Source organism: Engystomops pustulosus, chromosome 1 (assembly GCF_040894005.1).
Source record: "Engystomops pustulosus chromosome 1, aEngPut4.maternal, whole genome shotgun sequence".
Lineage (NCBI taxonomy): Eukaryota > Metazoa > Chordata > Amphibia > Anura > Leptodactylidae > Engystomops > Engystomops pustulosus.
In genome coordinates this window covers 116,491,982-116,508,709 of record NC_092411.1, presented here as the reverse complement: position 1 = coordinate 116,508,709, position 16,728 = coordinate 116,491,982, and the positions used below count along the sequence as shown (strand labels likewise).

Sequence of the window (16,728 nt, the reverse complement as noted above, 5' to 3'; positions counted from 1 at the left end):
TGTCGCTGCTGAACTGAAGTCCGCTGGTGTTTGCCGGAGTTCACCGTCCTATCTTGGGTGCAGGTAAGCACATTTCAAGTGACACATTTTTTGAAAAAAAATCTGCGTTTTTTCCGAATTCGTTTGGTTTTCCGATTGGCCACGCCCCCAATTTTTGTTTCATGCATGTCAGCGCTGATGCACCACAATCCGATGGCGTGCGCCAAAATCCCGGGGCAATTCAGGGAAAAACGGCGCAAATCAGTAATAATCGGGAAACCTCTCACCACTTGGCTGGTTAGTGCAGATACCAGTATTCTCTACAACATAAAAATCTACTCATCATCTCCCCCTTTATTGCCCCTTGATCTAGCAGCATTTAGAAATGTCCTGGTATTCTAGCTGAAGCTTGGCTCGATCTACTATCTCAACTTGAAAGGGAACCTCCCATTCAGGTGGTGGTATTCCATCTATTCTGCACTTTAATTTGTTTTTGTTAATTATTATTATGTATTATGTGAGGTTTCCTTTTGGTGTTCTTTATTTCTCTTCTACTGACCATAGACCGCTATAATACAATTATCAGTTATTCATGATGTTTTTGAATCGCTTGCCTGGCCTTACCACTATGAAGTTTTAGGCAACTGGGGCTTTCCAGGCCTGTTTCTCACATGGATTAGGGTACTTTATGTGAACCCACATGTGTTTGTTTGGTACCAGGGCTTCTGTTCTGCTCATTTGTAAATGCAATATGAGATACATAAAGAATGCCCCTTATTGCTCTATCTCTGGTCTTGGAGCCGCTGGCGATTTGTATCTGAACTAATCTGGATGTGTCGGGCATTGTGTTTCCATTGAGGCATCACATGCTGTGTGGTGGATGTTTGATGGTCACTGGGACAATTGGATTATTTAGGTATTTGTCTCACTGCTTCCTATGAGTCTCTGTATGCAATTCGTTTTCCACCATTTCTTCACAGGTTACGCTCAAATTATGAGGAATGTGGACATTATGATATTGTGTGGATAGGCTAGTTTAACTCCTTAAAATGTAATTCCTTCCCAAGCTATTTTACCTCTTCACAACCGGTCATAGTTAAAAAGTGATTCAGACAATATCTTATATACTTTTTCCATTAGTTGGCTTTACTCAAACACTAACAGGACTTCTCACTATCAACCCTATTACTAAACAATACCTCAGGGTGTGGAACCTTCTAAAGTTTTTATAGACCTCATCTCACCACATCTGCCTTTCCTCCCCTTGTTAAATATTCAGATCTTGAATGGACAATGGATTGCAAAGAATATACCATATCCACACTCACCTCTTTACTGACTTACTTTAGGTTATCCTCTTCAGAACACTACAGTTGCCTCAGGCTCAGTCACTTTAACTGCCCTTTGTTAAGAAACAGTCTGGATCATCTGAGATGTACTGCTGATGCGTATAGGTTGAAACTTTCAATAAATGGGAAGCTGATTTTGGTTCCACACCTCAGACCCCCCATGGGGGCCTCCAAGCAAATTTTAGATGCAGCCTGTAAGAAACCTGTCTTGACTTGTTCAACAAACGGTTGAACTGGGACATGGTCAATCCATATGGTCTCTATGTTGGGACTATGCCCATTTTTCCTACAGTGCAGCCTTTTTGCTTTCCTTTATGTCCAGTTACCATACCTGCCTTACCCATGAAGGGTGGGTTTCCATTCCCTTCATAATCTTCCTTTCTCTTTCATCATAATTGTTATAAGAATGTTTCTTATTTTGATTTTTTTTAAAATATTTTATTGAGCTTTTCACATTATAACAGATATCGTACAAGCATTGGTCCATATGACCACATTATTTCTCACAACAAATTAACAGTGCTATAGTTATAGCTGTGATATAGTACCCACTTTTCTTGCCTGGTTTTATCGGACATTTGTTTCAATCTTGCCCAATACCTTGTTCTGTCCTCATGACAAAGACTAGGGGGGCAAGAACGATCATAAAGTTGCTTGTTCACGTAAACTGTTACTTCTATAGTGTTGAACATCAGTAACATTTAACAATTAACATTAACATAAACATTAAGTAAAAAATTTAATTAACATTTAGTCAGGCCTAGAGTCTTATTATAATGTCTGTCACTCTTTATAGTATACGCTCTGTATCCATGAGTCCCATTGAGAATGAAAAGGTTTCAGCTTATTAGATTGGATAGCTATTGCTTTTTCATATCCACAGGTCTTGTTGACGTGTGCAAGGGATTCTCCTATTCCGGGGAAACAAATTTCTTTCCAATGTCAAGTAAGGGTCATTTTAGTAGATAGCAGAATATGAGCAGAGATGGTTTTATTCTTAGGAGGTAGTGTGTGCAAGTCTATAAGTAGTAGGGCTGTGGCTGGTGAGAATGGAATATTTTTTATTCTGAGGTTTGCCAAGACTGTGTAAGTTTGATGCCATAGACCTTGAATTTTAAGGCAAGACCATAGGGCAGTGGTGGCGAACCTATGGCACTGGTGCCAGAGGTGGCACTCGGAGCCCTTTCTGTGGGCACTCAGGTCATCGTCCCAATTTCACCAAACAGGACCAAATCCACCAAATCTTCCTGCAGTCCCAAGCAACTTAACAACAGTGCTGAAGAACTGCATTGTCTTTGAAGGTCTTCCTGCTGGACCCACCATTCTTCCTGGACAATGATGATCTGAATTTGCCCACCTTCTTTAAACTGTATTGGTGGCCTCAGGCGGCCAATACAATTGAATGATGTTGAAGAACAGGTAGCAATAAGTTACTGCGTGAAATGCCATGTTGGCACTTTATGGTAAATAAGTGGATTTTGGTTGTAGTTTGGGCACTCGGTCTCTAAAAGGTTCGCCATCACTGCCATAGGGTATGAAGCAGGGCACCTTTTTGTCCACAACCTCTCCAGCATCCCGGGGGGATGTCGGAAAAATTTTGCTTAGCCTAGCTGGGGTGTAGTACCATCTCATATGTGTTTTGATTACGGCTTCTATGTGAGGTATACTACGAAATGTATTATGTACCATTTTTTGAGAATGTTGCCATTGGGAGGGAGTGAATGTGGAGTTTAGGTCTTTTTCCCAAGCCAACATATATGGTAATTTTCCCAATTCTGTTTTGCTGCCTATAGCATTATAAAAGAAAGATATCCCTTTTTTCCCAGAGGATTTAATTTTCATCCATGTGATTATTTGCTCATTAAGCAATGGAGGGTTTTTTAATTTGCTATTTAAATAATTGCGAACCTTAAGGTAGTTATACATTTCTCCTTATTCAAGGGAGAAGGTTAAGGCTAATTCACTAAAAGGTCTTAGTGATCCATTTTCCACTATGTCCGCTAGGTTGTTTATGCCTTGATTTCTCCAATTCCCTAATTTCAAGTTTGGGATGTTGAGTTCTAAGAGATTAATCAGAATTAGTTCTAATGGAGGTTTTTCAGGGCCTGGGTTTGTCGTGAATAATGTTTTCCAATGCTTTTTCTGTAGTGTACATTGTGAGTAGGGGGGAGGGGGATTCTGTGTTTGCCAAAGGGAGTTGATTATTCTAAGGTTTAAAGATTGCCCTTTGTTATAGTTATGCTCTATAGATTGCCATTTGTTAGTCTCCAAGTTTCTTCACCAATGTTCTGACTGTTCTAAAATCGCTGCGTAATAGTAGACTTTGAGTTCAGGTACTGCCAGGCCCCCATTTGATTTGGGTCTAGTTAGAATATGAAGGGGCGACCCTTAGGTTACTGTCTTTCTAGATAAATTTCTTAACTTGAGCACGTGCCTTCCTGAAATAGGCTTCAGGAATTGGGATTGGTAGAGTTCTAAAAAGATATAAATATTTGTTGAGAATCATCATCTTGTATGATGCTATCCTGCCACACCATGACAGGAGTCCTTTGGAATATTCTGCTAGCTCCTTATCAATTTTGTTCATTAGGGGGATATAGTTATGCTTAAACAAGTAGAAATTGGGTATGCTAACTCGATTCCCAGGTAGGTAACATGTTCTTCCTGCCAATCTACTAGGTACTCTTTTTTTAACGATTGTATTCTTATTGGGTGTAGATTTACTGGAAGAATTTGGGATTTGGTCTTATTTATCTTATAGTAAGAAATTTCCCCGAACTCATTTAAGGTATCAAATATATGTTTTAAAGAAGTCTCAGGGTTTGTGGGTGTTAAAATTATGTCGTCGGCGAAGAGGGCTAATTTGTGCTCCTCCTTGCCTACCGTGATACCAGTAATATTCCGGTTAGAGCGTATGGCTTCAGCTAGGGGCTCTATTGAAATATTAAAAATAATCGAGGAAAGGGGGCAGCCTTGTCTGGTACTGTTCGTCAGGGTGAACGTTTGGGACAATGTACCATTAATAAAAACTTTCGCCGACGGGCACGAGTACAGGGCTCTAATGGCCGTTAGGATGTGACCTTGAAGACCAAATTTTTGTAGAGCTTGGAATACATATTCCCAGTTCACCCTGTCAAATGCCTTTTCGGCGTCTACTGTGAGGAAGGTTGCGGGAGTGTTATTGATCTCACATGTTTGTAATAAATTTATCAGTTTCCTTGTATTATCCGATGTTTGTCTGTTTGCTGTAAAGCCTGATTGATCAGGTGCTATAATATCCGGTAAAATTGTTTTTAGTATGTTTGCTAATATTTTTGCGTCTAATTTTACGTCCTCGTTTAAAGGGAACCTACCACCACAAATCTACCTATAAAGGTAGATTGGGTGGTAGGTGGATCAATGGGACGTGAGGATAGCCCTTTTAAGGACTAATCCTCACGTCCCTGCACTTTTTTGATAACTTTAATTTGATATTTATTCAAATTTACTTATGCGGCTACCGGGGCGTGGAGTAGCCGCATATGAGATTACACGAGGCGGCTACTCCACGCCCCGGTTGCCACTTTACCCCTCTTACTCACCCATCTTCGGCGCGCAGCTCCGCGTAGCTGCGTGCCCTCGTCCGGCGATCCTGCCGTCTGCGCATGCGCAGAAGAGCAGGCCCGCGCCTGTTTCGGAGTTGTGACCGCGCAGACGCGGGCCTGCTCTTCTGCGCATGCGCAGACGGCAGGATCGCCGGACGAGGGCGCGCAACCGAAGATGGGTGAGTAGGAGGGGTAAAGTGGCTACCGGGGCGTGGAGTAGCCGCCTCGTGTAATCTCATATGAGGCTACTCCACGCCCCGGTAGCCGCATAAGTAAATTTGAATAAATATCAAATTAAAGTTATCAAAAAAGTGCAGGGACGTGAGGATTAGCCCTTAAAAGGGCTATCCTCACGTCCCATTGATCCACCTACCACCCAATCTACCTTTATAGGTAGATTTGTGGTGGTAGGTGCCCTTTAAGAGGGAAATGGGGCGGAAATTATTTGGTCTATCTGCTGTCTTTCCTTGTTTGGGAAGGGTTACAATTAGAGCTGAAAGCATTGGATGTGGGAATGTTCCTGTCTGTGATGCTTTTTCAAACACTTTTTTCAGGTAGGGAGTGAGAATATGGGCACATTTTTTGTAATATAGTCCCAGAAGTCCATCTGGTCCTGGGGTCTTATTGGACTTCAAGCCTTTGATGGTACTAAGAATTTCCTTTTCTGTTATAGGAGTGTTAAGTTTGGTTAGGGCTTCAGGTGAGATTTTGGGGAGGGATATTTTATCTAAGAATTGTTTGATTTGGTCCAAGGACGGTGTGTGAGAGGAGTTGTCCTTATTGAGATTATATAGGTCTGCATAATATGTCATAAAGGTGTTTGCTATCCCTCTTGGGGACATTATTTTTTCGTCAGTGTGTGGGTGATATACGCTCACCGGCCACTTTATTAGGTACACCTGTCCAACTGCTCCAACTCCAGTGAGCGGCAGTTCTGTGGGCGGAAATGCCTTGTTGATGCCAGAGGTCAGAGGAGAATGGGCAGACTGGTTCGATCTGATAGAAAGGCAACAGTGACTCAAGTCGCCACCCTGTACAACCAAGGTAGGCAGAAGAGCATCTCTGAACGCACAGTACGTCGAACTTTGAGGCAGATGGGCTACAGCAGCAGAAGACCACACCGGGTGCCACTCCTTTCAGCTAAGAACAGGAAACTGAGGCTACAATTTGCACAAGCTCATCGAAATTGGACAGTAGAAGATTGGAAAAACGTTGCCTGGTCTGATGAGTCTCGATTTCTGCTGCGACATTCGGATGGTAGGGTCAGAATTTGGCGTCAACAACATGAAAGCATGAATCCATCCTGCCTTGTATCAACGGTTCAGGCTGGTGGTGGAGGTGTCATGGTGTGGGGAATATTTTCTTGGCACTCTTTGGGCCCCTTGGTACCAATTGAGCATCGTTGCAACGCCACAGCCTACCTGAATATTGTTGCTGACCATGTCCATCCCTTTATGACCACAATGTACCCAACATCTGATGGCTACTTTCAGCAGGATAATGCGCCATGTCATAAAGCTGGAATCATCTCAGACTGGTTTCTTGAACATGATAATGAGTTCACTGTACTCAAATGGCCTCCACAGTCACCAGATCTCAATCCAATAGAGTATCTTTGGGATTTGGTGGAACGGGAGATTCGCATCATGGATGTGCAGCCGACAAATCTGCGGCAACTGTGTGATGCCATCATGTCAATATGGACCAAAATCTCTGAGGAATGCTTCCAGCACCTTGTTGAATCTATGCCACGAAGAATTGAGGCAGTTCTGAAGGCAAAAGGGGGTCCAACGCGTTACTAGTATGGTGTACCTAATAAAGTGGCCGGTGAGTGTAGGTAGAGTATTTTTTTTTAAGTTTGCTAGCAAGTAGGGCCCCAGCTTTTTGACCTAGGGAATAAAATTTAGTTTTAAGTTTTGCTAGGGAGCGGGCGTAATTGTGCAGCATCAGATTTCTAAGATGGTTTCTTTCGGTGTTTAACTGGTCCGTAATAGCCTGTGTTATTGCTTGTTTGTTAATTTGTTCTAATTGTTGTATTTTTGCTAATTTATTTTACTCTGGCCTTTTTTATTTTGCTAGAGAGTTTGGATAGGTCATCTCTGAAGTAACCTTTGTGGGTAATCCATATTGAAAAGATGTCTGCTTCCCCATTGTTGTTAAAACTGAAAAATTGTAAGTGCTAACTCGATTTTTGCTGAGTGTAGAGGGTGGGATATTGATGTATTTTGATTTATTTTGAGAGCTTCTTGGCCCCTTGCAATATGATACTAATGTCCTACACCTAATTGTTTACCTTTCACCTTGTTTGCTATTGTTCTCATTGTCTTATTTGGTGCATGTTCGACCCAGAATACGGAGTTCTCTACATGCCACGGTATATCTTGTGGTCATATAAGCCAACACAAGACACACTATAGATTATTATAGATAGCGAACATTGCAAGCCTCATGCATGGTGGCTAGTTCAGACAGAGACAGTTTGGAAACTGAATGAAGGAATCTAATTGGTGAGTGGGCAGCTATTCAATCTCACAAGTACACTGGATATTTATACATAAAGCTCATGGTGTCCCATTTCTGTAAAGTAGGAAGTCACTCCTTATTGCAGATTATGTCATATAAGAGGAGAATGATCGCATTTATACAATTATAAACAAATTAATAGGATTCATTGAAAATGACCAAAGCCTTTATTTTATTGTTGTTCAGAATCCAGTTGAGTTGCCAGTTACATTCAGCAAATTATTATACTTTCTTGAGAAATATAACTATATTCCACTAATATCTACTGCAGTAGTACAAATATTTCCTGCGCCTACAATTATCATGATTTTGTTATGCCATGTTGATTTATACAGAACAAGACATATAATTTCCAGAAAAGCAAACTACATGTAAAATAAGGACAACTAGTGATCACTCTACAGACAGGGTCATGGAACAAAATTTATTGAAATGTTCCAGAAAGATCTGGCCTATAAAATGTTATTTCACAGGAACATCATAATGTTTTAGATTACTTATCTAAGCAAACTGATAAGAGAAAGGTGCTTCACATCTTTAGGAATTCTTCTGAGGGATCTTCATGGTAACTGTTTTCACTTCAGTATAATGATGTAGGCCATATTCACCCCTATGAAAAGAAATATTGCTCATTTATATCATAATGAATAGCTGAAAAATGAAAGATGTAGGTGGAATGATCAAAAAGGGATAGGGTAATGAAAACATTTTTTGCAGTTGAGGAGAAGACTGAAGCGGCATAAGGGCCTACCATACCATACCATACCTACCTACAATAAATGTCATTTCAAGTAATAAATTCTCTTTATATTTTTGACGACGTGCCCTAGTTTTATACATGATCTTATTTATACTGTACATACTGGAAATTATTATGACTGATTGGGAAAGAGCAAACCCCAAAAAATATTGCTCAGTGAAATGGAACCTAAATAGAACTATTATATTTACATCAGAATTGCTCATTTCCGTTGTTCTCCTTGAGGGAAAAAGAGAACAGAAAATAAATCCTGGTGCTAAACAAGAAGGTAATTTGTAACTGATACTAAAAGGGAAGCCTTAGGCCTCTTTCACACTTGCGTTGCAGATCACGTCAGAGTCTGATCAGAGAGCAATCAGGGTTTGGTCAGAGTTTGTTCAGTCTCTCAGTTTTTCACACGGATTGTTTTGGTGTTTTCAATGCATTTTCAATGCCGTGGACTGTGGTCTATCTTTTCTATGGAGATTCACCAGTGAAAAACCCATTGCACTTGCGGATCTCCATAGACTTGTATGGTGCGTTTTCCACATGTGTGACTTTTAAAAGTAGAGCATGCTGAGATTTGAACGTACATTAAAAAAAAATGTGCATGTGTGTGTGAAAAAAAATGCAAGTCTGAAAAAACCCATTGGGGCTGATTTACTAAGGGTCAGGGATCACAGTTTTGTCAGACTGTTTGTCTTTTTCAAAGATTGCATGGCTTGGACAGGTATTTAACAGGTGTCTGCGCTGTGATTGTGTTGCACGCAATCGATTTTTGGTGCAGCTGTGCTGGCTTCCATGCGACACAAATTGGGGGCATGCCATCGAACGATTCGACTGATTTGGACTGAGCACGGGATTTAACTTTCAAATTGTGTGGCATGCCCAAGCACTTACATGCACCACTAAAAAGAAGGTGAACTCAGTCAGACCTGAGCGGGGAAGCGACACATGCAGGATATCGGGCGCACAATCTTAGTGAATCGCGGAACAGTGCATTATCGTTGGCCAATGCACTTTCGGTGAACTCCAGTAGACAGATAAGTAAATGTGCCCCACTGATTACAATGGGTCAGAGTGCAATGCAAGTTCTGCAAGTCAAAACCACAGGCAGAACACACGTGTGAAAACCCAAGTGTAAAAGGGGGCCTTAAAGGAAGAGAACTTTATTGTCCTTTGACTTAAAAAACTCCTATAAGTTATATTAACCCCTTAACGCTGAAGCCACTTTTCACCTTCCTGACACGGCCCATTTTTTAAAATCTGACATGTGTCTATTTAAGTGGTTATAACTTTGGAACGCTTTAACATATCCAGTTGATTTTGAGATTGTTTTTTCGTGACACATTGTACTTCATGCTGGTTGAGAAATTTAATCAATATATTTAGTATTTATTTATGAAATAAATGGAAATTTGGCAAAAATTTTGAAAAAAACAATGTTTTCCAAATTCAAAATTTTCTACTTTTTGGAAAGTTGGTCATATCACTAAAATAACTTGATAACTAACATTTTCCATATGTCTGCTTTAACTTGGCATCATTTTTCAAACATCCTTTCCTTTATTTAGGATGTTAGGAGGCTTATAACTTTAGGTGCAATTTTTCAGATTTTCATGAAAATCATCAAAACCTACTTTTGGAGGGTCAATTTAGTTAGAAGTGATTTTATAAGGCCTACATGACAGAAAACCCCCACAAATGACATCATTTTAGAAACTACACCCCTCAAAATATTCAAAACAACCTTTGGGAATTTTGTTAACCCTATTAGTGTTTCATGAGGGTGAAAGATAAATGAAAGTGAAATTAGAGAAATGTAATTTTATCTTACTATAGATTCATTGAACACTAAAATTTGCACCTTCACAATGGATTAAAAAGGAAAATGCATTTTACAATGTTTAGGGCAATTCCTCCTGAGTATGCCAATACCCATTTTGTCACTGTACCCTGCTGTACGGGCACAGGGAGGCACTTGGAATGGAAAGAGCGTTGTTTTGTTTTTGCAGGGCAAATATGGCTGAAAAAGTTTTCATGTGTCAGGATGAATTTGGAAAGCCATAATGGTACCAAAACAGAGGAAAGCCCCAACATGAGACACCATTTTGGAAAGTACACCCCTCGGAGAGTTTAGCAACATGTAATTTGTGTATTTTCCCCAACAGGTGTTTGATTCAATTAGGCCCCAAAAGGGAAAAAAGGTGAAAATTTTCTCAAAAAAGTCACTTTTACCCCAAATTTTTGTAAGACACAAGGGATAAAAGATGAAACAACCCCATAAATGTGTAAAACTATTTCTCCTAAGCACAGAACTGCACCACTTTTGCATATAAAGTGTTGTATGGGTGCACAGTAGGGCTCAGAAGGGAATGAGGGGCTTTGGCCTTTTAGAAGCCAGATTTGACAATCATCCTTTACATGTGTCAGGATGCATTTGGAGAGCCCTAGTGGTACCAAAACAGAGGGGAACCCCAACAAGTGTCACCATTTTGGAAAGTGCACCCTTTGGAGAATTCAGCAAGGTGTAATATGTGTATTTTCCCCTACAGGTGTTTGCTTCAATTAGGTCCCTAAAAGAAAAAAGGTGAACATTTTCCCAAAAAAGTCACTTTTACGGCTAATTTTTGTATCCCATAAGGCATTAAAGATGAAACAACCCCAAAAAATGTGTACTAGCATTTCTCCCAAGTATAAAATTGCCCCACACATGCAAATAAAATGTTGTATGGGTACGCAGTGAAGCTCAGAAGGGAAAGAGGGTCGTTGGCCTTTTGGAAGCCAAATTTGACAGAAATCCTTTACACGTGTCAGGATGTATTTAGAGAGCCGTAGTGGTACCAAAACAGAGGGGAACCCCAACAAGTGTCACCACTTGTAAAGCACACCCCTTAGAGAATTTAGCAAGGTGTAATATGTGTATTTGTCCGTAAAGGTGTTTGATTTAATTAGGACTTAAATAGATAAAAGGTGAACATTTTCTTATAAAGGTCATTGTACCCCTAATTTTTTATAGCCACATGGGATAAAAAAATGTAATAACCCCCCAAAATGTGTAAACCTATTTCTCTCAAGTGTAGAAGTACCTCACATGTGTATATAAAATGTTGTATGGGCGCACAGTAAAAGGAAAGGGGAATGTTTGCCTTTTAGAAGCCAAATTTGACAGAAATGTTTGACATGCATTTGGAGAACCCTAGTGGTATAAAACAGAGAAGAATCCGAAAAGTGATCCTAATTTTTGAATGCACACCCCTTAGAGAATTTTGCAATGTGTAATATATGTATTTGCCCCTACATGTGAATGATCCAATTAGGCCCTAAACATTAAAAAGGTGAAAATTTTCCTATAAATGTCACTTTACCGCTAATTTTTGTAAGCCACAAGGGATAATATATTAAATAACCCCAAAAAAGGTGTAAAACTATTTCTCCCGAGTGTAGAAGTACCCCACATGTGCATATAAAATGCTTTATGGGCACACATTAGAGTAAAAGAGGGATGTTTGTCTTTTAGAGGCCAAATTTGCAAGAAATCCTTCACATGTGTCAGGATACATTTGGAGACCCGTAGTGGTACCAAAATAGAGGAAAACCCGAAAAGTGACCCTAATTGTTGAATGTACACCCCTTGGGGAATATAGCAAGGTGTAATATGTGGTGTAGTGTAATACACATGGTGAAATGAGCATTTTGAACATATAGGTGGTTTCCAAATATGATGTGCAATGAAGTCCGAGATGGAAATTGCAATTATTTCTGGAAAGTTCAGTGCCCGTTATGTGGCGCCCCTTATGAAATAATGGAGGGGTATAGGGAGCAACGGGACATAACAGTTGTTACAATTATTCATTTTACCTAAATGAATTCACAACAGGGTGGGCGTGAATTGTGAATGTCTAGTGTATAAGGAGGTAGAATATACCAGGGGACCAACTAAACTTTTGTCACTCTGGAGGTGTCGCAGGTCTCTTACCGTAGTAGTATATAGTGTCCATCCTAACTCCTCTTTTGGAACAGACTCTTTATTGAGTCCTACCATTAGAAGCAGCAGAATTCACCGGGAAAATGCTGTCCTAGCAAAACACAGGAACATCTAAACCAGAGATACTGGGGCCCCGTCCTTCTTGTCCCAATATTAGTTTCCTAATATCTTCCTCTTGAAAACGGAGAAATGATACGGCAGGACGTGCACATTGGAACAGCTCGTAAGAGTTGTACACCATAATCTGTACAATGTGCACGGCCAGCGCTTTTGTACCATATCTTCGTTTTAGTAGGGAAATTATCGCCAAGTGTTGCTCTTATTCACCCTAGCGATGCCCATTGTGACGAATATTGCTGCTTTTGGCTGGACCAAATCGACCAGCCAATAGCGACAAACATGGACAGAGGGGGGCAACAAAACCCCTCTGGACCGCAAGGCAAAATTGGTGGCTGTCAGGAACAGCCGCCACCCTGCCCCGATCACCGTGTCTACAGACATGGTGACCGGTATTACTGACGTCATAAGTAAATTCGCTGCTATTGGCTCGTCTGATTTGATGAGCCAATAGCAGCTATAATAAACTGGGGGTGTGTGGGGGGGACGTAACTCTTCTGGTCCATGGGGCAGGATCGATGGCTGTCAGGAACAGCCGCTGTCTTACCCCGATCAGTGAACAGCCGCTGTCTTACCCCGATCAGTGAACAGCCGCTGTCTTACCCTGCCCGGTGTTGGAAAGTCACTACCCGCCGCACCGTTCTATAACAACGCTGGTTGGGAATAGGCTATACAATCTTTATTTATTTTTTAAGCAATTTAGACAAATAAGGGCTTATTTTTTGCGAGACGAGATGCACTGTAAAAAAAAACTTAATTTTAGTGGGTTTTTAGCTTATTGAAGCAATTTTATTAACTTTTTACGTGTGGAGGAAAATAAAATCATCAATTCTTGTTTTGGATTTTTAGCATTTTTTGGGGGTGGTGTTCACTGTAGCATAACAATAATATATTATCTTTATTCTACGGATCACTACGATTACGGTGATACCTCATTTATATAGTTTTATTTTTCTTTGTCCAATTTTATTGAAGGAAAACTAGAATAGAAAAAATTGCATTTGTTTTAGTATTGCCATTTTTATAGCGGCATAATTATAGTATTTTTTAGTTGACAGAGCTGGTTGTAAGCTTATTTTTTGCGTGACAAGTTGCTCTTTTTATTGGTATCATTTTGGTGCTTGTAACTTTTTCGGATCACTTTTTAGAACATTTTTTGTAAAGCAATTTGATAAAAAGTTTTAATTTTTGGCAAGTTTTTGGGGTTTTTTTTTTACCACGTTCACCGAGCGGGTCCAATTATGATTAGGATTTATTGTACAGATTGTTACGGACGCAGCGATACCAAATAAGTGGGGTTTTTTCTTGATTTTGTGTTTTTTATACTTTATTACTTGTGTAAAGGGAAATGTGGTGTTTGGGGGGACTTTCACTTTCTTTTATTATTTATTTTTATTGTAAAAAACGTTTATTTATTTGTTTTTACTTTTTTTTACAGTTACTGACATCTATGCTTGAACAAGTGATCTTCTGATCACTTGTTCAAGCTGTTTTACAGGTTACACAGTGCAATACAGATGTATTGCACTGTGTAATGTAAGACACTGAGCATGCTGCGCATGCCCAGTGTCTTACAGCCGGGTCCTGCCAGGAGGCAGGGACCCGGCTTCCGGAGGAAGATCTCGCAGCCCCGGGCACCGGCAGTCTCGGGGCTGCGATCGGAGCAGCGGACCCCCCCGGTAAGCGCCGCGGGGGGGTCCGATTCAGCTTTAACTTACTTTAAATGCCTCTAACACGCCGCGGTCAGCGCGACCGCGGCGTGTTAGGGGTTAACACCCGCGATCGGAGAAATCTCCGATCGCGGGTGTTAGAGGCGGGTGTCAGCTATAATATATAGCCGACACCCGCAGCTTCTGGCGCCGGCTCCGTTCAGGAGGCGGCGCCAGAAGCTTGACGTAATAGTACTGCATTTTGCGGGAACGCACCTCCCGCGATGCAGTACTATTACGTCAAATGTCGGGAAGGGGTTAACATGTGAACTTTACAGACTTTACAGATTATAACATACTGTAGTGTGAAAAGTGAAGATGTAGCAAACTTAATCCTGACATTTACCTTGTTGAAAAGATTTATGCACAAACTTTGTCCTAACATTTCTAGTGGGAGGTGCAGTTTTTTATGGGCTAGGTTAAAGGGAACTTATCAGCTCACAATCACATATAAACTAGACATATCACCTTGTATGTTAAGTAATCAACAACCTTGGCCTGAATGCGATGCACTCTAACTTGCCCCGGTTTCATACAAGAATCAGGGCACTCTAGGCCAAGGTTTCATGATACTATAAGTGCTGGGGAGTGAAAGTAGGTAACAGAGTGTACCCTGGGCCTTGCATCCATGCCAATGTTTCATCAAAATTATTAATTGCGTATAAATAAAAGCCCAAATATTTTCTCAAGAAGTGTATGCTTTTAGTATGGAGCACCTCATTTATAGGGCCATACTTTATAACAGACACTGGAGTTGATAGTATTTAAAGTTTGTTGCATCAATGTATTTAAGACATTAATTGTAAAGTTTGTCTGTATCTTCTGTTTTGAAATATGGCAAAGTCTGAGATTAGTAACCTGTAGAAGCAAAATTGTCATATGGCACCATGATCATAGAGCTTGGTGACTATTTTGAATGTCACATATATCTTATAGCATAATTCTTTAGAATGTTTGATTCTGCAATCAAACATTAATAGAATCTATATTCTTACATTTCACGTCCATTTCCTGACATCTTAAACCCTCCAAATGGGCAATGAGGAGACACGGCACTGTAGCAATTTATCCTATAAAATAAAAACATAAATATAGCATGAATATAGCATGAATTTAATATTAAATATCTTGATGTCATTTTTATGTATAAAAGTTTTTCCTATACAAAAAAGCAGGAATCTATTGAGGCTACTATTACCTTTTATTCATATTAATGCAAAATCCCTGGCATTACCAATGATAAAAGTGAGTTCATTACAGGCAGATTGCAGTGTTGTTATTTAGAAACTAGATACAGCATGATACAATATATATTTCAGGTTTTATTTTGTTTGATGAGATCATCTATGAATATATCCTGGAATATTTTAGCCATGGTCAGATATCTGATATTGCCAGCTCCAAACCTCCCGTAATCATTCTCCCCTCTGAAGTTATGCCACATTGCTTCATATGAAAGCCATGAACTATCAAGAGATGACAACATTATCTCCTTGTCCACGCTAATAAGAATATTTATTTCTTCCATTTTACCTTGAAATACTTTTATTAACACAGATATTTTAATGACATTTCTCTTCTGAATTGTGTGTTGTTCCAAATTTAATAAAGATTTGGAATGGACATCAAAGAACATATTTAGAAAAAGGAAAGGGTAGACTGGTACTTGATCCTACCGAGGAGAAACACAGGAAAATTTTACCTGTTCATAGATCTAACATTTCCCTCACTCAATATTCAAGTCAACGGAAGATAAAAGCAATGATGGGAGAAAGATTTTACTTTTCTGGTAAATGACAAACTCTAAATAGAACATTTTGTGAACAATCTCTTGCAAAAGGGAGTCATTGGGGGACACCAGTTTACTGGAATACAAGCCCTGAAATAATCTCTATTACTTGCAAACCACCATTCATTGCGAATAGTTCCCCAAGTGGGCATAGAGCGGTGTGAAGGGGAGCACGACTGACGGCGGAGTGCTGGCGTATGATAAATATCCTACATAATGAAAATTTGAGGCAAATTAGGGGTTCTAGCATTTACAGTGGTAAGAAACTGTTGTAAAATATAGTTTTTATAAAAGGTATACTCAACGATTTCATCAGCATGGTCCCCATTACATGTGCTGATACTTTCCTATTTGGTACACACTGTGATACATGAAGGCTGAGAAAACCCAGATTTCTATGTATACATTTCTTTTCCATCTGTAGTGAAGCTTCCATTGCAGATTCCACAATATTTGACACAAACAATATAAAGTTTGTTATATTATATTTTAATATAAATATATTAAAATAGAGAAAGCTGGAGGGAGTGTTCTTGGGCACCTAATCATCGGCACAACTGTCCACACTCAGAGATATACATTAATTTTATTGCAGTTGTAGCTCTATGCATCATATTAAAGCAGAAGTCTTTTTATATACGAATAAAAAAATATTTTTCTCATATAATAATGTCCAACACTTTTGATGAGGTCAACAGTGTCAATTTGCTTCAAATCCTAGTGACAAGTAATGAAAAATGTGTTCTTTATTAACATTCTTAACCCAGAAGACAGAGATTTAGGAATGTTCTCTTATGGGAACAGAAGGGTGCGCCGGGACCAAAAGAGTACTGATGAATGACACCAGGGGCTGTTTTAAGGTAGGTTTTATATTAGAAGGGTGTAATTGGCTGCTATCACTTGACTTTTATAAATCTGGAGCTTGTGGAAGGGACTACAATATCAATATTA

The 16,728-nt window shown here is 39.8% G+C and overlaps 1 protein-coding gene across 1 annotated transcript in view; it reads right to left on the bottom strand.

The window, feature by feature from the left end:
- Positions 1–7,579: 7,579 nt before the first annotated feature.
- Positions 7,580–16,728, bottom strand: part of ALDH1A1 (aldehyde dehydrogenase 1 family member A1) — a 32,893-nt gene continuing 23,744 nt past the window's right edge. Inside the window, exons 12-13 of the mRNA XM_072150956.1 lie at positions 14,984–15,058; positions 7,580–8,045 (exon numbers count right to left, since the gene is read on the bottom strand). Coding sequence (XP_072007057.1) covers positions 7,973–8,045; positions 14,984–15,058 — 148 coding nt within the window. The 3' untranslated portion in view covers positions 7,580–7,972. The remainder of the gene's footprint in view (positions 8,046–14,983; positions 15,059–16,728) is intronic.